At 47.5% G+C, this 22,843-nt stretch overlaps 1 protein-coding gene across 1 annotated transcript in view; it reads right to left on the minus strand.

Annotated features, from left to right (window-relative positions):
* Window positions 1–22,843, minus strand: part of MAN2C1 (mannosidase alpha class 2C member 1) — a 291,020-nt gene that overhangs the window by 113,935 nt on the left and 154,242 nt on the right. Inside the window, exons 15-18 of the mRNA XM_085643836.1 lie at window positions 19,753–19,838; window positions 10,743–10,913; window positions 10,019–10,101; window positions 9,312–9,406 (exon numbers count right to left, since the gene is read on the minus strand). Coding sequence (XP_085499962.1) covers window positions 9,312–9,406; window positions 10,019–10,101; window positions 10,743–10,913; window positions 19,753–19,838 — 435 coding nt within the window. The remainder of the gene's footprint in view (window positions 1–9,311; window positions 9,407–10,018; window positions 10,102–10,742; window positions 10,914–19,752; window positions 19,839–22,843) is intronic.

A 22,843-nucleotide genomic window follows, 5' to 3' on the forward strand; every position in this document is an offset into this window, starting at 1 on the left:
GGGGGTCTTTCCTCCAATGGGAGGGGGTGGTCGTTTCAGGCACTTCGGATCTCCTTTATAGTGTCCAATGCCACCGCACTCGTAGCAATGGACAACCCTTGGCTGCTGACTCTGGCCAGGATTAGGGTTTCTGGGCGGGTTAGCCCTAGGGGTGAATCCTGTTCCCTTCCCTTGGAAGTTATTTTGGGGGCCTTTGGAGAACTCCTTTTTCTTTTCCCCTCCCTCTTTCTTCTGGGGGGCGCCCTGTCCGGCCTTTTGAGTATCCCCTCCAGTCCCCCTTGTGGACACCCGGGTACTAGCCCAAATGTCCGCCTCCTCAGCAAGCTTCCGGGGACTGGTCAGCTTGCTATCCACCAGGTGTTGCCGCAGTTCAGGGAAACATTTCTCGAGCAGGTGTTCCTTCAGTACTAGGTCAAACAACCCCTCGTAGTTCCTCACTTCACTGCCCTGAATCCAACCCTCTAGTGCCTTCTTTGCATAGTCCAGGAAGTCCACCCAATTCTGTGTGCCCAGTTTGTGACTACCCCTGAACTTCTGTCTGTACTTTTCGGGTGTTAGTCCAAACTTTCTTATGAGCGCCAGTTTCATGGTGGGGTAGTGGGTCTGCTCATCCTCCTCGAGGGCCAATAAAGCATCCCTACCAGCTGGAGGCATGTACTTGTACAATCCCCCTCCCCAGTACTTCTCTGGAACCCCATGGGCCCTCAACGAGACCTCATAGGCCGCTAGCCACTTGGCGATATCGTCACCCGCCCCATAGCTAGCTACTATGTCCTTTGGCAGGTAGGGTTTGGGTTCCCTGGTGTACTCTCGTTCTTCGCTGCCACCGTTAGGTACAGGGTGTGCCCCGATTCTCAGGATCTGAAGATCTATTTCTTTCAGCCTTATCTCATGAGCCATCCTCTGTTCCTCCTTCTCCTTCTCCAGCCTTGCTAAGTCCCATGTGAGCTGTCTTTTCTCCCTCCGGTCTGTTAACTCCACTTCAGACAAGCCACCGCTAGAGGCACTGCTGCCCTTCCTGGAAAGTGTCCTGGGCCCCGCTGACAGGTTCCCCACCTCCGGTTGGTACAAACCAGCTCCCTCACTGTCGGGCTCTCTATCCCTGTCCTCCTCCTCAGCCTTGCTTTCTCGGCGTGCCTCCCCCCAAGCCCTTAAGCTGGTTTGGAGTGCACCCTTCTTTGCTCCTGGGGGACAATACACCCCCTCCCACTGGCAAAACTCCCTGAGTTGGGCCACAGTGTACGTTTCTAAATTCTCCAGTACAAACTCCATCTTGCCCACTCAGGTCAGAGGACAGTTATTTGCAGTAACAATGCAGGGGGGTACCTTTAATAATACCTCCTCCCACCACCAGAGTAAATTTGGAAAAAAAAAAAACCCACAATTAGGAAGGCCGCTTTGAGAAAACTCCCGGTGTAGGCCTATGGACTACCCACAGTTATTGTTGAGTATACGTGGGCACAGCTCTATCCCACCACTGAACACCAATTATGGTAGAAAAACTCCACTCCCACACCGGTAAGGGTTGGTGGTAACGGAGTCTTTCCAGAACATACAGTGTGGTAGCTTGGCTCGAGTGGTCAGGAATCAGGCTCCGTGCTAAGCATACGACATACCCATACAATAACCATGCGTGCATCCGTTCCAAAAACGACTCTACACCGTAAAAATTATGAAAATATCTTTCTTTATCTTCTTTTTCTCTTAGTTGCTGATTAGATAAATAATAACACAATCACCATATACAAACTTTTTAAATAGTGCAGATCAAATAAATACTGGCTTAATGATTCAATAAATAGGGGTGATCATAAATATGGAAGGCATAAATATAAGTGCAAAACATACAGGCAATTAAATATTCTGAGGCAATAAATACTGTAAACCAATAAATATTGTGCATCAATAAATAGGTTAAATACAATAAATACAGTGCCTCCAATAAATAATTAAAAGCTGACAGTGACACTCATAGAATCAGATCACATTTGAGATTACTAAGGGCTGATTTGGCCCAGGCACAGCTTGTGGGGATGTGGAAGGCTTGAGGGTGTCTACTCCCTGGCTTGGACAAGGCTGAGGCCTAACTGAGGTAGATCAAGGGGGGGAATACCAGAGACCTGGCTCTCTCACTCCACACAACCCCTCTAGATTAGTCCCAGCTCACCCCTGGCACAGTCCAGCTGGTTCCAGCACCTCTCTAACCCCTAGAGTAGTCTCTTAGGATTCCACAGGGCCTTTGGCGCCCTCTATTCCACTTACTGCCCTTTTTCTGATGTTCCGACGCCGCTGGAGTCGTGTCGACGCCGTGAGGTGGATCCGGTTCGACGTCGGCGGCCTCGGCACAATGTCAGTTCCTGACGACGCCGGTAGGCGGCTCCGGTTCGATGTCGGCGGCCTCGGCTCGATCTCGACCTCCGATTCGATGGCGTCGGGCAGTCTTTACTCGATGTCGACTTCGGGCGGCTCCGGTCCGATGGCGACCTCAACTTCGATGACGTCGGCCGGCCTTGACTCGATGTCGACTTCCGGCGGCTCCGGAGTGCGATCCTCACTCCCGACCTCCGGTGCTCCTCTCCTTAGGTTTCCGGCGACTCCGGAGTGCGACCTCCACTCCCGACCTCCGGCACACTTCACCTCGGTCTCCGGCGACTCCGGAGGGCGGACTTCACTCCCCCGTTGACACCGCTCACTCGACCTTGGTTAACTTCCTCCTCGACCTCTGGTACACCTCACGTCCTCTGTCGGCGCCCTCTCACGATCTCTGGCGGCTCTGGGCACGACGTCTGCTTTTCCAGTCAGCGCCGCTTCTCCACCTCAGGCTCCAGGTCTCCAAGCTACTCGACGTCCGGCGCCAGGGAAACCAGTATCCAGGTCAGGATCTTACTGTTCTTGGTTTCTAAGGCCTGTTCCTGCTGTCCAGGTCCTTAAGATGGTTTTTCTTCCTTCTTCCCACACAGGGCTCCAGGCTGGGCTCAGTCAGTAGGGACTAGTATCACGGGTGGGTTTATGGACCCCACTCCAGGCACAAGTTTCCACCCCTGCTGCCTCACTCCTTCCTCCTTCAGGTTTCTGCTGCTCACTCTTCACCAGTCAGGTGCCAACTGCCAGCTCCAACTGCCAACTCTCTGTCTTAGCTTCCCAACATTCTAAACCGCCTCCAACGGTCACAGGGTTCTGGAATGTTCTGGAAGGTGCTAGTAGGTTCCAGTGGATGCTGGTGATGTCACAGGTGGCCACCATTTTGTGCTCCATGCCCTCAGACAGAAGTTTCAGGGGTAGATAAAATGGCTCCCTGAATCTGCAGCAACACAAAAAAGTCTGGTGGTTCCCAAAAAGGAAAAATTCAAACAGGGTTTGAGGCAAAAGTGGGACAAAATAAATAATGATGAGGAGGGACCACCCAAAGGGCTGACAGGTCTAACAATCACCACTAACTGGTGACCAGTTGTCAAAAGGAGAGTGAGGAAAGTAAAGGAAAGTGTACTTTTAATTTTAAGCCTGACAAATAAGCAGGCCCGAATATTGGGTTTTGGGCTGCATGAAGTGCATGCGTCACCGCTCATTTACATGTGCTATTGTAATTTGTCTATGCTTTTTGTGCTTGGTATACAGCACGTATATCTGATGGCTTGACATGTGTGTTTTTTATTTTATGTATGTTTTGTTTTATGTTGTTGCTTCTGATATTATTACAAGTTTTCCTGTGTTGTGAGGGGATGTCATGACGATGTACATCTTTGAGCAACAAGTGGTTGAACTTGCTCTGATACTAAATTTCACAGATATGATATTTTCATACTGTAAACAAGACAGAGAACACTTCACCAGTGCATCATGTCTATTTGGCTATAATAGTATTGAAGAAAAATAAAAGATATACAGGATCAAAGCGTGTCACCTGCAGTTAGTCATGTTACTGAAATTATAGATCTGTGACTCTTGTACAAGGTGACCTAATTTCTATATTGCATTAGTTAATCATGTTCTGCTTCCTATGTACCAGGTTTCATTTTCCCCGGGGAAGGAACTGGAACAGTAGCCGAGATTACCGTATATGGTGTAGCGGCCAGCGGTAGAGTTAAAATTTGTGTAACTTTGGCCTTTTGTGTATCACCCGTACTCTTGGTGTTGTGTCACATGCCTGACTATCACCCAAGTAATTTCTTGTCCTTCCTATAGATTTTTCTTTTGCCGCTTTTCCCCTGATCGATGTCACATTGTGCCTACTTATTGGGGATTTTAGTTGTGTCCTAGTCCCATTTCCCTTTTCCGTATTCCTTTCACCAGTCAGCCCATTTATTATTGTTGGTGTATTGTTCAGGTTCACACTTCCAGACTGCAGTGATGTACCAGGGACCCCCATATTATGTATAATTCCCTTTCGTATGACCAGATGGGTTTTTAAGGGAGGTATCTACATGTCCCTGATAATCTGTATCATGTGCTTTCTCTTTTGAGGGGTTCTAGATAAGGAATTTAGGAACACCTAGACTTAATCATTGACGAAAATATGTGTTTACCCCATTAGACAATGCCACTATGTGTGAGGACATCTATTCAGATAGAATTTCCATGTAACTATCTACCCTTAGATGGCAGAGGATAATGAAGGGTACCCAAATTGAAGAGACTAGAAGTACTGCCTTGGAGAATGACAGTGTATTCTAGACCAGAGTTGTCCCATGGCGTATGGTCACTCCCTTGCAGATTGCAGGCCACCTGCTTGCAGTCCCATTGTTAAATACAATGAACTGTTTTTTGTACTAAATTGAAGGAAACTAACAACTGTGTCACATTTCCTACGTCACTAGATTCTGCGGGAATTAAGTCATAATAACCTGCAGAACGCTGATTTAAGCCTAATTCCCATCAGTGACAGCTACAGATGAGGGCCGGAGGTCTTGGCCCTACAGTCCAAGCACCCAGAAAAGTAGCAAGGCTGGACAGTGATCGCCAGCGCGCCATCAATGGTATCTCCAAAGCATCGTGCTTGCTTCATCAGAAGGCGTTGAACATCAGAAAAGAAGGAGGAGCTGTTGATGGCAGGGTTGATTTGAGCCTTGAGTTTTCTACCTGTCATGTGCTGGTAACCTCTGACAGTGAGCAGTCCCTTGAACCCCTTGGCCTGAGTTTTGGTACACACCCCCCCTTTTCTTTGCTCTAATGGAAGGGCAGTGCACCGGAGAATCTAAGATTGACAAAAGGCACTATATTATGGTGCCCATAAAAGAACAGCCTGAGTGTCCTTTGACACTGAATAATGAGTGTTGGAGCCTGAGAATGTAGACCCGGGTCAGCACAAGATGATCTGTGCCCATGACCAATAAAGAGCACATTATTTGTAGTGTCTGCCGCAGAGGAGAGACACTGGTGCACTGCCTTGAGACATTGAGACTTTCGAGTGAGCTGTGAGTGTTTGCCAGGAGGGCACTCCAACTAAGCAGTACTATTTTCATGAAGAGGCCTGAATCAAAGGCCCAATGCGGAAGAAGACAATGGAAGCAGATTTGATGGACGATAGAAGCCTGCCAGAGAGGCTTTGAACGGACTTTGGGCACAGTTGCACAAGCGATTTCAGTGCAATTGTATACAGTAAATGTTAATTAAGTTCTCATTTGACTGAATTGCCATGGAAGAGGAAGTGGCTCCGCCTCTAGCATCCAAAAATGGTCCACCAGAAGTGAGTCTTTGTGCTACTATGTGTGTTCGGAGACCTGTCCCGAGAGAAGTAGAGAATAATAAGATGATGTTACAGCAACACCTTGACGACCTAATGAATATCGATATAGACCTATATTCAGATTAACATGAGTCTTAGGTTATTGCCTACGTAATGGCAAAAGGAGGGTCTGAGGTTCTGTAATTCTCGAGACTGACTCCATTTCATATTGTGCCACCATTTTGTGTTGCCCTCACGTAGGCCTGTGAAGGTAGCCTGGCGAACAAAGTGGCCTGGCCTTCTTAGTCCATGTATACATTACTAGGTTTCTTTCTGACTCTGGAATGAACTGTAAGAAACTGACCTCTTCACCTGAAACTGACCTCGCAAAGCCAATTTCCCTGATCGATCTTTGTCTGAGATTGTACATGTAATCATGCCATGTCCTGCAGTGCCATCTAAATCAGATTAACCTTTGTGAACTATGTAATTATAATGTTTTGCCCATATCCTGCTAAAACCCCAAAGGCTACTCTCCTGCTGACCCTCCAGATTTTCCATTTGTTTAGGAAAGTAATTCGTACAACTCCCTTACATGCCTGGGGCAGGATAAAGAGTATATAAGACGTGAAGTAAGACCATTCTATGGACTACCTCATTCAGTTGCTACAGCTTCTGTGTGACGTAGTCACACTCATTTGAGTTTAATAAAAATGTTCTTTTATATTTCAGCTTCTGTGCCGAATTCTTTATTATTGGTTTGAATGGACTAAGTATCAGTGAGACCCCTGGGAAGGAAATTTTAATTATTCAGACCGTATGGCCAAACCAAGCACACAACCCCAAAGAATCAATATCTGTCCCAATATATAACCAGAACAGCCAAACGTGTTTGCATCAAAAACATTGTCAAGAGCCGAGCACATGCCCCACATATGCTCTGCGGGGGAACAGGTAGGAGTTCTGGTCCACAAAAACAGCTAGGACAGTCTATCTTCGGATGACACTTATCTGGTGCAATATGCGCAGTTAGATCAAACCCCGATTCTCACCGTCCACCCAGAGTCAATGCACCCTCCAAAGAAAAAGCATACAGACCAGTTATTTGGAACCACTTGCAGCCTCCATCAAGTCCGTGTGCGGCGAGTCGCCACCAGATGCTTGTGTATCATCGTTCATCCTCGCGGCCGGGCCTGCTGTTTACGGCGGCCCACTGTTCGCCATCCCTCCAGCCAGTACCAGGTCTCCTACGGAGTGGTGAAGAACCAGGATTTTCCCTCAGATTCCACCCTCAACTTGGCCAGGAAAATCATTACATACTTTACATCCTTGTCACGGTGCGCCTTCTTAACCTCCAGGAAGCTTTGTTGTTGCCATTGCACCTTGAGGGTGAAGTCTGGGAAAAAAGGTGATGCGACTGTTCTGGAATTCCACTGGCGGGGTGGAGCGGGCACATTGCAAGATAACATAATGGTCGCGGAAGTTAAAGATACATGCAAGAAGCGGTCGTGGGGGGGCTCCAGGCCTCGGTCGGTGCACCCGCTCCACCGAGAAGAAGTTAGAGAGCCCACGTGGTTTGAGGTAGTTAGTGATCAAGACTTCCACGAAGAGGTCCAAAGACGGCCCTTCCGCGTGTTCCGGCACACCAATTATACGGACGTTGTTGCGCCTGAAGCGCCCTTCATAATCGTCCAGCTGTGCCTCCAGCTTTGCGGCATGCGTTTGCAGGTCCTCCACCTTCCCTCTGCAGCTCGGACGTATCTTCTACCAGGGAGGTGGTCTTTATTTCAACATCTTTGAGACGGGAGTTCATGGTGCGCATATCCTCCCTGATGAGACACCTCGGTGGAGACCGTGTCGATCCGTGATTCCAAGGACGTGCGGACGGTGATAATGACTTCAAGAATGTCCTGCAATGTCGGGTCCGTCTTCTTCCCTCTGGACTCAGGTTTGTCGGAAGCGGCGGACACTCCTTTAGGGCTTGAGCGGGATCCCCCGTCCCAGGCAAATTTAGTCAGTTTGGCCTGGAGCATCGCTTTTGAGCCGCGACCCCCCACCATGGTGGATGTAGGACTCTCCTGTCGAACTCCCTTGTGATGGACGCAAAGACCGAGATGTAGTAGCTAGGAATGAAGTCGCCGGTATCTTCCTTTTGCACCAGACAGTCCGTGGGGAACCAGGACGCTATCACTAGTGTTGCGCTACAGCGACTATTCCTGCCCCAGAACGTTTTTCAGGCCAGCGTCAGGCCGCCCCGGGGTGAGCACCACGGCCGTGTACTAGTGGCAGCAGTGTGGGAGGAAGAGGTCTGTGAAACAGGAGCCGATCAGCGGCAGTTGATGGGCGGTGGTGCGCTGGCAATGGTGGTCGGCTGCGCAAGGCCGCAGCGCGAGTTCAGAGGCAAATTTGGGGGTCACCACAGCCCCTATAGTCAAGCCCCAGTCACTCCATACAACACGGGCCAAAGATGGACTTCTGTCGCGGTTCCGGCTCCCCAGAATCCCAGGAACACGGGCCGTGTGGGGACCCCCAGGAGAACAAACCAGCACGGGGCAGGACACCCAACTCTCTCACTCGCTCCGCGGCCACAGCATACTGTGAGAAAGGCCACCGTCTGCGCTTCCTCCAGTGTTGCAGGGGCGCACCTACCAGGACCTGCCGGGTCCCCAACGGTGCTACACACTGCCACGAGAAGATTGCGGCGGGTAACAGCCACAGTGCGGGTCTTTTCGCTCATAGCAGCGGGGTGCCGCACGCTATTTCTCGGCCCTCCAGCCACGCAGAAGGTCTCCGACACCGGTTTCACTCCTCGCCGGCCGCGTGGCAGCTCCCAGGGCCCTGTCCGGCCCGATGGCGCAGGTCGCATAGTCGGGTCTCCGCTGAACCGCCGAGGTCACAACGGGCATCAATAGATTGTCTGGCCTTTCCGGAGATAGGTCGTTGCAGTTCTGTTGTGATTTGGAGACACATAAACCGATAGTGGGACGGATTTGGAGCTTGGTTGGCGGAGCCGAATGATTAGGCGGCCATCTTCGTGCTCAGCTTGGCCAAGTAAGGCGACACAGGCATTTTAGAGTAGAGCAGCTGCCTTCCAGTGCCTACACTGTCTGATGACTTGGCACTATATGTGCTCTCAGTGGTTGGAGGGGCATAGCTCAAGCACCCCCAGTAGACCACAGTTACTGATCAACATGCAGCTTCTTCTCATGCCTGCATCACTCCATTACAAATCTATTGACAAAACATGGAGCAAGGTCTTTTCAAAGAAGAAAATAGTACTGGCAAAGCATGAATACATACATATAATCATCAAAGGGATACTGCCAGAGCACAAAAATAAATGCATTTAATAAATCAAAGAGGTTTTCATAGGTGGCAAAGATGCTTTATCTTTTTCAGGGTTAGCCAGATCAGCAACAATACAATAAACTGTAGCTACATCTGAGCTTCTTCTCAAGTGAACCACCCATAACTAACTGGAACTAACTGATGAAATGGCTGAAGACATGTGACCACTAAGATCACAGCTTGAGGCGCTTATGCAAACAAGAGGGCTGTTCCAATATATTGTGCTCACAACAGGAAAAGTGCTCTTAGCTTGCCTCCCCTTAATTCGCTGCAGGTACTGTGTCAGAAAAGCTCCCCTTACCTATCAGAAGCTAGCAAGCGGAGAGACCTTAAGCGGCCAATCGGATCGACATGAACTCTGATGATTCCGTTCTCCAGGATTATGGAAGAGTCCGACTAGAGAGAAGCAGAGAATAGTCCTTAATGTGAAATTCGCTCTGTTCACTGTTATGTAGATAAAACATGCACGTCACGCACACATGTACTTCGTGTACCACACTCCTTAGGAGTCAACATTTAAGGCACGGATCAGGATGCACACATAATGAATTAAAACCTCACACCATAAAAAATAAAATTGTAACACTTGTTAACTCATGAGTGTGAAATTGCATCTTACATCCAAAGACCCATAACCCACAGCATCTTCTACCAAAGTGTTCTCACTCACATTCGCTATTATTTTATGTTTATTGTGCAACAATACCGCTTCTCTAAAGTGCCTCTTAGGTGCACATATAGAGAAGCAAAAGAACAGAAACTGGAAGCTTAAGCTGTTAAGCTTGATTGGGAATGTTGCTAGCATTGCGTCCCTCCTAGCCATTTTCAGCCGTTAAAAAAAAAATAATTTTTACTCTGTCATTGGAATGGGTCTTTGTAGTACTATACCAGCACAAAGAACATTCTGTGGTTAGTGAAGACTTTCTCAGTGTGCGGGTGATGGACAACGATAGTGGAAGTCTCTTAATCCAATTATGTGGAAGGGCAGTGCCTTCGACTGTCACTCACCTGCTTGATGACTGTTACAGGATGTGATGGGTGGAGAGATGACGTCAAGGACGTGTAGCCCATGCTTGGCACGGTCATTAGGGCTGCAATGAACAGATAGATATTATGGGCAGATTCTCTGCTTTATTTCATCCACTTATAGAACATACCTCATGATTGCCACTGTCTGCATCAAAAATTAAAGTTTCAGAAGTCTAGACAAGAAGTCAATGACAGGCAACTTTAATACAATTAAACAATAAAAGAAAACTATCGATAACACATATGCTTTATCCGACATTGGTTCTGAAAGGATCTGTTGAATTTAGGAATCAATATGCCCTACGAGAAACTGTTTGCTTCAACAAGTCATGGGAGAGCTTCTAGAAATAACTTCTCTTACTATTAAAAAACATAAGCATATATTTCTTTGACAAATACGCATTTGGAATTTTTTATTGGCATTCTCCATCAATTGTCAATTTATGTTTTTTATTTCAGCCCTTATTGGTTAATATGTTTGAAAAATATTACCGTCTCTTCTTCATTAGTAACAAAGATACATTCCTTCATTGTTCACAAATGAACTTCAAATGTTCAGAGAGTTTAGTGAAACAGGAAGCTGCCAGGTGTTGGCAGAACAGAGTCAAGGCAAACAGAGTCAAGACAAACCGAGCCGGCAGGAACAGGTATCTCTGCACAAGTCTACACCTCAAACAGAAGAAAAGTGAGTAGGTAGTCATACCTAGGCTGGTCCCTCCTCCGGATTCCTCCAAGGACACCACTTCTGTTCGCTCCCAGGCCATCGTGTTGAAAGCAGTAACACCTTTATCGAGTGCAGGTTGAGCTGAATGTGAATCGCTTACCAGAGCCTGCAGAGCCGCAATGAGGAGCTGAGCACCTCCATTTCGAATATCTGCACAGGAACGTAAATTTGAGCAAATGTAACTTACTATCACATTCAGCAACTGTGCCATTAACATTGGAGAGCCCTAGAGTGAAACTTCCAAATCCTAATGTATCAGAGCCTGGTACATCTAGGAGCACCGTTAGCAATTCCAATCTTAACATTTCGGCCCTTGTCATACCGGAGAGCACTAAGACTAAAATTCCCAGCCTTATTATATTAAAGAACAAGTTACTTACATCCGGTAACGCTCCTTCAGGGGGTACTCTATAAAAATCACCTTTATAATAACACCAGGAGACAGACTAGATCCAGAGAATAATAATCAGGTCTCCCAGCATGCTGATAGGTGGCACAAGGTGGCTCCTTACAGCCTCATACGTGAGGGAGTAGAGACACCTAATAGAGTCACACCTGCTCACAAAGGTGCCTCAAGCAATCATGACCAGTGCATATAACCCCCACCCCTGCTCCCGTTGCACCGATATCTTAGTATCATGGGCTTTCCCAACTATAGTTGTTGCCTTCTGATGACTAAAGCCAGAGTTTGTGTCCGGCAATTAGGAATTCTGTTGGGGAACGTGAACTTACTAGACACAAATATACAATGTAACTTATTTGGTTATTTCTTCCTGGAAAAAGACAAACTAGCTCTTAAATTGGACCATTACCCCAGTTACCTACTCCAACAACAGTTATTTGTTAGTACTCCCATATGTCCAGTAGAACTAATGAAGCCAAACCTCCTCCAAGTTGAGCCCGTAACATTTATTCTTACAATCAAGCAGGATAGTTTCTGTGATGTGACCAGGTCGATTGATGGATATCAATGATTTAAAGCAAATGAGACTACAGACGATTTGCAGGTCAAGAGTAGCATGGTCAAACAATTTGTTTTTACATATAAATATTTTGGGGGCTCATACTGCTTCTATACATCAGTTACAATATTCATCCTAGTTTATGATTAATTGCTACAAATCATTTGCAATCATTGACAAGATGAAGACTGGTTAGTGTATGTTTCAAGTAAGGTTAATCCTATCCCCTAAATAGTTAACAAGAGAATAAAGCTACTGAGTGTATTTTTGTACTTCTTTATTGGTGGCTGATCACATATACCCACAAAGCAATACATGGAACAGGAACGCTTTTCATCGGGAATAAAATCACCAAATACATTCAACAAAGGAACCTCCGCTCCACATTAGCACCTCGTCTCAAAATCCTAACATACAAGAAAAAAAAACATAGGTGGCACATCCTTTCCTGTTCAAGCAGCGAAACTATGGAACTCATTACCCCCAAACATAAGATCCACGAATAACTATCTTATCTTCAGAAAACAATTCGATACTTGGCTCTTCCCTACAGAACCACCATACTCAAACATACAGCATATCAGCATATTCCTGCCTATATGGAATATGCTACTTACCAGTATGCATCTGTTCTTGGCATGTAGAGCTGCAGAGTTGTACACTTAGCATAGATCGCCATCTGGTGTTGGGCCCGGATGTTTGCAGTTTGTTTTTCTTCTTGGACAGTCTTTGGAAGTCACGAGTTTGGTGACTCCTCCTTCGGTCCGTACTGTGCATGGGCTTCGGCTCCATCCTCAGATTGTTTTTCGCCAACAGGGAAATGATGGAGCGTAGTAATAACAGTGAGAAACCCATGTGTTGTATCTAAATAAGATGTACTGGAACGGATACAGGTAGCCGGGGAGGCGGGTGGGCGTGTACAACTCTGCAGCTCTACATGCCAAGAACAGATGCATACTGGTAAGTAGCATATTCCGTTCGAGGCATATGAGCTGCAGATTGTACACTTAGCATAGATTATATAGCAGTACCCAACCCTAGCGGCGACCACCGGTATCCGTTGCAGCTGTTTGAAAAAGTGTCTTTAGTACAGCCTGGCCCACCCTAGCTTGCTGCTTGGAATGCACATCTACACAGTAGTGTTTTGTGAAGGTGTGCGGTGTAGACCATGTGGCTGCCTTGCAGATGTCATCTAAGGGTATATTCCCTAGAAAAGCCATAGAAGCCCCTAACTTTCTTGTAGAGTGGGCTTTAGGGGGAACAGATAATGTTCTCTTTGCCTTTTGATAGCAAATTTGTATGCATTTTACAATCCACCTAGCTATCCCTGATTTTGAAATGGGGTTGCCTTTATGTGGTGGAGAGAAGGAAACGAACAATTGTTTAGTCTTCCTGAAGGGTTGCGTTCTTTGTATGTAGTATAGTAACGCCCTTTTTACATCAAGCGTGTGTAAGGCCCTTTCTGCAACAGATTGGGGTTGCGAAAAGAAGACAGGTAATTCCACTGATTGATTGAGGTGGAAGGGGGAAATGACTTTGGGCAGAAACTTCGGATTTGTGCGAAGTATGACCTTGCTGTGATGCATTTGTATGTAGGGTTCCTGTATGGTGAACGCTTGTATTTCACCAACCCTTCTAAGGGAAGTGATAGCTACAAGGAAAGCTGTTTTCCAGGTGAGAAACTGTAGCTCACATTTGTGCATTGGTTCGAAGGGCGGACCCATTAGACGTGTAAGAACCAAATTTAGATTCCATACAGGGGAAGGTGGTGCCCTGGGAGGAATTACTCGTTTAAGGCCTTCCATGAAGGCTTTAATAGCGGGCACTCTGAAGAGTGATAAATGCTGCCTGTTTTGTAGATAGGCAGCGATCGCTGCTAGGTGTAGGCGTATGGATGAATATGCCAGGTTACACCTGTGAAGATGGAGCAGATAGCATATTATGTGCTGTATGGATGCATCTAGAGGGTTGATTGTATTGTTACGGCAGTAAATTACAAATCTTTTCCACTTTGCGGCATAGCATGCTCTAGTGGTAGGACGTCTGGCTTCCATGATGATGTTCATGCAATCAGGGGGAAGGTTAAGGTATCCGAATTCTAGGATTTCAGGAGCCAGATCGCCAGGTTGAGCTGAGCTGGGTCCGGGTGCCTGATTTCTCCATGGTTCTGGGTTAGGAGGCATGGGGATAGATGCAATTTTTTTTTTTTTTTTTTCAAATTTTTTTTATTAAAACAATAAATCAGTTACAAGCATGGGCCTACAACCACCAGGGCCGGCCGCTAGACTCAGAAAGGATCGTACATTAGTTAAAGCAGTAGGCGACGCCTGGGGCCCAGCCCCGTAAATGGCTCAGGATAGCTCGAGAGAAGCAGGAGACATACATTTAACATAAATAACAACAAAAAACAAAAGGCGAGGCATACGGGCAAAAAGCGTGGGTCAGGCTACATCCGGGGGACTTTTACTCCAAACCTTCAATTAGCTATCAACAGGAGGGAGTACTGAAAGATCGGGGGGGGGTAACAGGAAAGGAACATCCATATTCGATTATTACAATCAGTTGCAAGGAACCATCAAGGGTCAGGGGGACAAGGCAATATCGGTGTCCACTAGGGATAGATGTAATTTTTGATGTGGTACCACTGACAGTTGTAGTAGCGTGGTGTACCACGGCTGCCTGGCCCACGTCGGAGCTACCAGAATGAGTGTGAGGGAGTGCTGTTGTAGCTTCCTGACCACTAATGGAATTAGTGGGAGAGGTGGAAAGGCGTATGCAAATCTGCCTGACCAGTTCATCCATATCGCATTGCCCTTGGACAATGGGTGTGGGTATCTGGCGGCGAAGCTTGGGCATTTTTTGTTTTCGTGGGTGGCGAAGAGGTCTATCTGAGGATGCCCCCACTGTTGGAAGAATGGGTGAAGAACTTGTGGATGCAGTTCCCATTCGTGTAGTTGTTGTGTTTGTCTGCTGAGCAGATCTGCCATGGTGTTTTGTACGCCTGGAACGTGCTGTGCCAGGAGAAAGATGTTTTGGGGAATTGCCCATCTCCATATGCTCTGGGCTAAGCGGGAGAGCTGGGGAGAGTGTGTCCCCCCCTGTTTTTGTATATAATACATCGCAGTCATATTGTCTGTGCGAATGAGGACTGCTTTGCCCGAAATCTGTTTTTGGAAAGATTTTAGGGCTAGAAAGATCGCCAAGAGCTCCAGGTGGTTGATGTGGAGCGATTTTTGCTGTGGCGTCCATAGACCTTGCATGGTGAGGTGTAGGAGGTGCGCTCCCCAGCCGGAGAGCGATGCGTCCGCTGTTAGAATCACCTGAGGAACCGGGTCCAGGAACGGCCGCCCTTTGGAAAGGTTTGTGGTGTTCCACCACTGCAGAGAGTGATGTGTGCGGCCGTCCACCAACACCAGATCCGTCAGCTGACCCTGGGCCTGGTTCCACTGTTGTGCTAGGCACTCTTGAAGTGGACGCATGTGGAGTCTTGCATGTGGCACTATGAAGATGCAAGACGCCATCATTCCTATGAGCTTCATAAACACTCTTGCTGGAAGAGAGTGTTGAGGAAGGAATGTTTTGCGTAAGGCTTGAATGCTTGTGATTCTGGCTGAGTTTGGATAGGCAATACCCTTGGAGGTGTCTATAGTGGCCCCGAGATATTGCTTTGTGTGAGATGGTATGAGGTGGGACTTTTGGTAGTTCACCGTGAAGCCTAGCTGGTGGAGCAGTTGGATGGTGCTGTTTGTATGCTGCACACATTGGTCGTAGGACGCGGCTTTTATCAGCCAGTCGTCCAGGTAAGGGAAGACGTGAATGTGTTGACGTCTGAGGTGTGCTGCTACTACTGTTAGGCATTTGGTAAACACCCGCGGTGCGGTGGTGACCCCGAAGGGGAGAACCGTGAATTGGTAATGTTGCCCGTCCACCACGAACCTGAGGTATTTCCTGTGAGAGGGGTGTATTGGAATGTGAAAGTATGCGTCTTTCAGATCCAAGGTTGTGAGAAAGTCTCCCTGGCAGAGGAGTGGGAGGACTTGCTGTAGGGTGACCATGTGAAAATGGTCTGAGTGTATGTAGGCATTTAGAGGCCGGAGGTCGAGAATGGGTCTGAGGGTCCCGTCTTTCTTTGGTATTAAGAAATATAGGGAGTAGACCCCTAGATCTTGTTGATTGACGGGGACCTGCTCTATAGCGTGTTTTTGGAGGAGTGAGAGTACCTCTTGTTTGAGCAGTGTGGAATGTTCTTGAGACATTGGACGGTGCCTTGGTGGGATATTGGGTGGGGTAGATGTTAGTTCGAGACAGTACCCTGACCGAATGATTTGGGTTACCCATTTGTCCGATGTTATGGACTCCCATACGTGGATAAAGTTTTGTAGTCTGCCCCCGACCGGAGTGGAATGGTCTGGGGGGAGCGGAGGGGAGTCATTGTGCGGGAGGGGTGGCAGAACGGGTGTTGTTGGTTTTGCCCCTGCCCTTATTGTTGTTACCCCTGTAACCACCTCTCTGATTGCCCTTTGAAAAGGTATTTTGAGGAGGGGACTTGTAGGAGGTAGAGGCGTTATCGGTGGAGGAGCCTCTGCCTGTGCCACGAAAGGACGAGCGTCGAAAGGAACGTTTGGAGGCTTGTGTTTGGAGTGCCCCCATAGACTTTGCTGTGTCTGTGTCTTTCTTCATCTTTTCGAGCGCTTCGTCTACCTTTGGCCCAAAGAGTGTTTCCTGGTCAAAGGGGTGATTGAGTATGGATGCCTGGACTTCAGGCTTGAAACCTGAGATCCTGAGCCAGGCGTGGCGACGAAGCAGGACACTGGTATTTATGGCCCTAGAAGCAGTGTCGGCTGCATCGAGGGCACACTTAATGGAGGTGTTTGTAATTAGTTTACCCTCCTGTATCAGGTCATGAGCCTTGTGCTTGTATTTTTCTGGAAGGTGCTGCATAAGAGCCTCTAGTTCGTCATAGTGTGCTCTATCATATCGCGCAAGCAGTGCTTGTGTGTTTGCAATGCGCCACATGTTTGCAGCTTGGGAGGCGGTGCGTTTACCAGACGCGTCCAGAAGTTTAGATTCTTTGTCTGGCGGTGGGGCATCTCCTGAGGATTGGGAGTTAGCCCGCTTTCTAGCTGTGGAGACAACTAGGGAATCTAGGGGAGCAGGGCCCTTGATGTAAGCAGGGTCTGTGGGTGCCGCCTTATACTTCTTCTCTATTCTAGGGTTCAGTACTCTGGCTCTGACAGGGTCTTTGAACACCTCTGTAGCGTGCTTGGTGACACCCTTAAGCATGGGTAAAATGGAAGTGGATTTGTCTTGTATATCAAATGTATCCAGTAGGAAGTCTTCTTCTACTGGTTCACTGTGCATGTCCACCCCATGGTAGTGTGCTGCTCTCTGCACTAAATGGTGAAACCCTAAAGAGTCCTCTGGAGGAGACGGTCTTGATGGGTATAAGTCGTCCTGAGGTACATTGGGTATATCAGGGTTATTGTAATCCTCCCATGGATCTGGGGTCCCTGGTGGAGTGGGATCCATTGGGGCGTCCGCCGGGTAATTGTCCGGATCCCCATCATCCGGATCTGGGGATGGGGTCGGATCGTAGTGAGGTACAGGTGGCGGAGACCTGTGAGGTGCAGGTGGTGGAGGAGGTGGAGGGGGTAGGGGAGGCGGTAGTGGGGAGGGCACTCTGAGGGGAGAAGTAGCAGAGTCCTTCCTTTTGGGTGGAGGAGGAGGAGCCGGAGCATCAAGGCGTCTTTTCTTGGTAGTTAAAGTCAAAAGTCCAGTCTTTGGATCTTTGGACAAAGTCTTTTGTAAAGGGTCTGGTGTAAACAGAGCCAATGGTGTCGAGTCGTCTGTCGGCACCGGTGATTTCGGAACCGGGGGTTTCGATGGTCTGTGTGCGCCATGCTTTTTTGAGGTCTCCGGGTGTTTCGGCGTCGAATGATGTTTCGGCGCCGGAGCATCGGTGCCGACAGATTTGTGTTTGTGTTTGGTCGGCACCGAGTGTCCAGGCTTCGGCACCGGTGGTTTCGGAGTCGAGCTGGATTTTGCAGTCTTCGGTGCCGGATGCTGTTTTTCGGCACCGGGTGTCGGCTGGCTCGATCCCGAGCTGCCATGAGACTTTGGGAGCTTCGACACCGGGCCCGAAGGTGGGGTGATCGAAGTTTTGGTTTTGGTTTTGCCCAGGCCGGCAGGCGAGGGAGTAACCTGAGTCTCTTTGGTTTTTGGCGTGGGGGTAGGAGGGGGCATATTACTCACGGCCCGCTGCGCTGGTGTAATGTCCTCCACGTCGGAGTCGTCGGCCTCGGAATCGCTGACGACGTCTTCCTCCTGCTCGGTGTGTGTTTGCCCCGAAGCTTCGGCGTCGTCTCCGAAGATGTCCGGTGGAGCTGCAGAGGATGAGTGCGCCATGGTGCGTCGAGCTCTTCGATCTCGGATGGTCTTCTTCGATCGAAAAGACTTGCAGGCGGGGCAGTCTCTGGCCTCGTGTTCCGGAGAGAGGCAAAGGTTACACACCTGATGGAGGTCGGTGTGGGGAAATTTAGACCCACATTTTGGGCACTTTTTGAACGGAGTCCTTTCCATCGGCCGGGACCGGAGTCGCGGAGGGCCCGAAGGCCGGTGTCGATGTACGGGATGGAGAAAGTGCCGCTTCGAGAGATGAAGATGATGAAGGAACTCGAAGAATCGAGGATTTTCCGTCGAGGCTGGAACCGTAGAAGTTCGAAGCCGGAGCACGAAGTATCACATCCGAGCCCGATGGCGGAAAAAAACAATCTGAGGATGGAGCCGAAGCCCATGCGCAGTACGGACCGAAGGAGGAGTCACCAAACTCGTGACTTCCAAAGACTGTCCAAGAAGAAAAACAAACTGCAAACATCCGGGCCCAACACCAGATGGCGATCTATGCTAAGTGTACAATCTGCAGCTCATATGCCTCGAACATAGGTTTAATCTGATTATATGTATGTATCTAGATATGTCTATTTCTTTGTATAAGTATGTTTAATAATTATATTTTAAATATATAGATATTCTTTGGGTCTACTTAACAAATGGACATATTACTTATGGTTAAAATATATATATTATTCTATTCTTAACATGAATACAGCTCACTGCATAGTTTTCATACAAGTTATTTGATTAGATGCTTATGGTTCTTCGTTTATTTATCTATCACAATATGCAAAAATTATAACTTTCTACAATTGCTTCACTATTGAAATACTAAAAAAATATTTAATAAAAAAATGTCAAGCAAAATGCACAATTAGCTTAAAGTACAGCAACACTTGAAAGTCTGAGTTTATTAAATACAACTTAAATTCTGATATATTCCCTTCCCTATACATGTATACCCTCCATGTACTAATGTATCTATATATTTTTTCCTTTACTCCTACTGTAAACAAAATGAAAATGAAAAAAGATGAAGTCTCTCCAATCCAATATCTTATGTTTCACCCTATACCTCTCTCAATATATCCTCTACCTCCACTTTCTGGCTCATCCCAAACCTCATTCTATTACTGTGAACTCGAAAATAACCCTTTCTTGACTATTCCCTCCTCTATCCCTCTGTGGATCACCCGAAAACTTATTTTACTACTATGATCTACCATACAATCCTTTCCAAATTCTTCCTTCATGTATCCCTTCTTAGACCCATCCGAAAACTCATTTTACTACTATGATCTCCCTAATCCATTTCTGGAGGTTCTTCCCTCCTCTATCTCTCCTTTACTCGTCCCAAGCCTGCTCCTACTACTATGATCTCCCAATAAACCCTTTCTAGACTCTCCCCTCTTCTATCCCTCCATTATCCTTTTCAATCCAACTAAGAGACTCACATGTACACCGCTCAAATTAACTCAAATATATCCCCATACTAATTCACCACTAATCCTTTTTGGGTTCCGGAGTAGTGTGCTACTCGTTGAAAACCATGTCGACACCTTGTCTGGGGAAGTAAGCACTATATAAACACAGTTACAATATACCAGTCTGAGGTAGGTCAGGTCAGTTCTCACCTTCATAGTATCGCATGGCATCTTCAACCACCAGCTGAATGCAGCTTCCTGGCACCACGTCATGAAACTGATTGAGGAGAAGTAACCTGTAATCAAGAGGAGAGAAAGGAGAAGTTAGATGAAGAATGGGCAAAATGTATTCATTGACACCTCTCGGTCGGAGCTTGTAGGACATTGGAAGTATAACTAGGGATTTCCTGCTGCAAAGTAAAGAATGATGTGCAGGCAACTTCAACATAGCGGCCCGCCTGGAATTCAACAGTAATGAGAGTTTATTTGACACCAATGGATGCACTTGCATTACATAAATTGTGCCAGTTATAGGCGGGATCTTTTAATAGAGTGGATGTCCTCTGGCAGGAGGGTAGTGGCCAAAGCTTTCGCTAACCTTATGGGCTACCTGAAATACTTATATGACCTTTTAAGTCATTTCTGTCTCCTTAAAAACATTTGAAACCTGTACTTATGCATGTCATTAGTGTGTCTGTTCTCAGATATATGCCAGCAAAAGTGACAGGAGTGAAAGAGTTGAAGGGACAAGAAATGCCATTATTGACAAGATGAACACTGGACTTACTATAGGCTAACTGGGATAGTAGTATTTTTTTCCTCATATAGGGTCCTGCATGGCAAGTCTACATGCATCAAACTACACCCACTATGCTCTCGGTGCAATCCAAATATCTTCATAGCCAGATGTCTTTCTTCTTACACAGATATGCAAAAGCACCAGTTGAGGTAGGTAGGATAGCTTTTCACACTCCATTGTGAGTTCTACAGAGCACCTGTAACTGGCTTTCGTAAGATCAATCAGTGAGTTAAACACTCAGGACTGATATCAGAGTGATATGCCAGTGAGAGATAAAAATCCTGGCAAAGCCAACTTAGCCTTCCACCCTTCAGAGATGGATAAATTGAGTGCCATTAAATTGGTAACAGCAACACCTGTTCGCAGTATGATTTACACAATAAGTAAGGAAAAGCTTGAGGTCCCATTAAGGCATGACTAAGGGAGATGGGGGAAAAATGTGCTCAAGACCTTTCAAAAATCACACCACAACTGGTAATTTAAACAAGGAGGGCTACTCAAGCAACCCTCAGCAACCGAGAGGGCTGAAAGATAACCTTTAATTGTACCCAGAGCAAAGTTTTCCTGCGCTAGAGACAGAACAAATAACAAAACATGGCCTTGAGGAGGTCAACCTGGTGAGTGTCACACCAAAACCACAAACTTGTTCCAATTGTAGGCGTCAACAGCTTTTTGTCAAGAGATGTTTGGTTGCCAAGATGATATCAATCCCCTCCGTTTAAGGTCAAAGGTGTTTAGCAGTTGCCACTCAATCTCCACCCATGAAGGTGGAGGCTGCAAAGTCCCAGGTGCAGAACCCTGCCCTGTCGCTGTGACAGCAGGTCCTCATCGGAGGACATTTGCTCAAGCCCGAGAGTTCTAGATACCAAACTCCCCGTTCCCTATATGGAGCCACTAGGAGGACAACGGCTTGGTGTGTCCTGATCATCTTAAGAACTACCTTTGATGGATGGCGAGAAGGCTTTTCAGGGCCAAGCGTATATCCCTTAGCTCCATAAGGCTGATGGGGAACAAGGATTTCCGCCGGACACCGGAAGACTCTGATCTCTACCTCTCCCAGATCATTGCCATATCCCAGAAGCAATGCATTGGTCACCACTGTCAACTCTGGGTGAGGGAGAGGGGTCTGCTGCTAACACAATCGCAGTTCAGCAACCACCACTACAGATCCATTTCAGTGTCCTCCGAAAACTGAACATGGTCTTGATATTAGGCAGATCCCATTGCAGAGCCTGCAAATGCCACGTAGCGTGTTTCACCAGCAGTATGGAGGAGGCCATAAGTACCGGCAGCCTCAGAGTTGACCTTGAAGAAACCCAGGACCGAGGCTGAAAGATCGAGATCATAACTTGAATGTCCTAGACTCTCTTCCCTGGAGGAAAGGCACAAAACCGAACTGTGTCAAGAATGGCTTTGCAGAAGGGGAGCATCTGAGGAGTCAGTTGGCATATTTATAGTGAGTCCCAAGGATGACAAGAGGTTCACTATAGTCTGGAGGCTGGTGCAAACCCGCCTTCAACAGCCAGTCGTCGAGGTAGGGGAAATCTGGCACACCTGATTTCCGAAGGTGTGCTGCCACCACTGCCATTTCTTTAGTGAGCACCTGAGGGGCTGAGACCAAAGGAGAGCACATCGATTTGAAAATACGTCTCACCACCACAAACTGCAGGTAGCATGGATGGGCCCACAGGACAGAAAAATGGGAATTGGTGTCCTACATATACAACTTCATCATCCAGGGCGCCTGGGTAGAGAGCGGACAAGACCCGGGCCAAAGTGATCATTTTTAACTTCTCCTTTCATAGGACGGCATTGAGTGAGGGCAGATCTAAAATAGGCTGAAGTCCTCCATCCTTCTTGGGCACCAGAAAATGGAGAAATAGCAACCATGCCATACTTCTGGCTAAAGCACCAACTAGACAGTCCCTTGTTCTAAAGGGATTGCACTTCCTGCTGCAAAATAGACAGCTGGGCCTTCATTAGTCGCAGGGTTGATGGGTGGGAGGTGCGGTGGGGAAGAAAGGAAGGGTAGGGCATAATTCTTATGACAATTGACAGTACCCACCTGTTCAATGTAATATCCTGCCAACCCAGATGGAATCAGTGGATTCTGCCTCCAACTGGGTGGCTGCAATTGGCGGGCGGAGATGCGGGGGACTAAGATGTTGGTAGACTGAATGGCATACTGACCTTGGTCACAGGCGCGGTGGGCACCATGGCCTCTCCTGAAAAACTACTGAGTTCCTTGCTGGGTAATGCTGGTGGTAAGGAACACCTCTTCCAAGGCCACAAAAGGAATGCTGAAAGTGCTGCTGGTGAGGCTGGGTATAAAGGCCCAGGGAGTGAGTGATAGCCCTACTCTTCTTGTAGCGTGCAAATGCAGAATGAGCCTTGTACTCGAACAGGTAAGTCCCATCGAAGAGCATGTCAATCAGAGAGGAGTGGACATTGCGCCTGAGGACCCAGGAGAACATAGCTAGGCATGGTGACGAATGGCAACAC

Source organism: Triturus cristatus, chromosome 3_1 (assembly GCF_964204655.1).
Source record: "Triturus cristatus chromosome 3_1, aTriCri1.1, whole genome shotgun sequence".
NCBI lineage: Eukaryota > Metazoa > Chordata > Amphibia > Caudata > Salamandridae > Triturus > Triturus cristatus.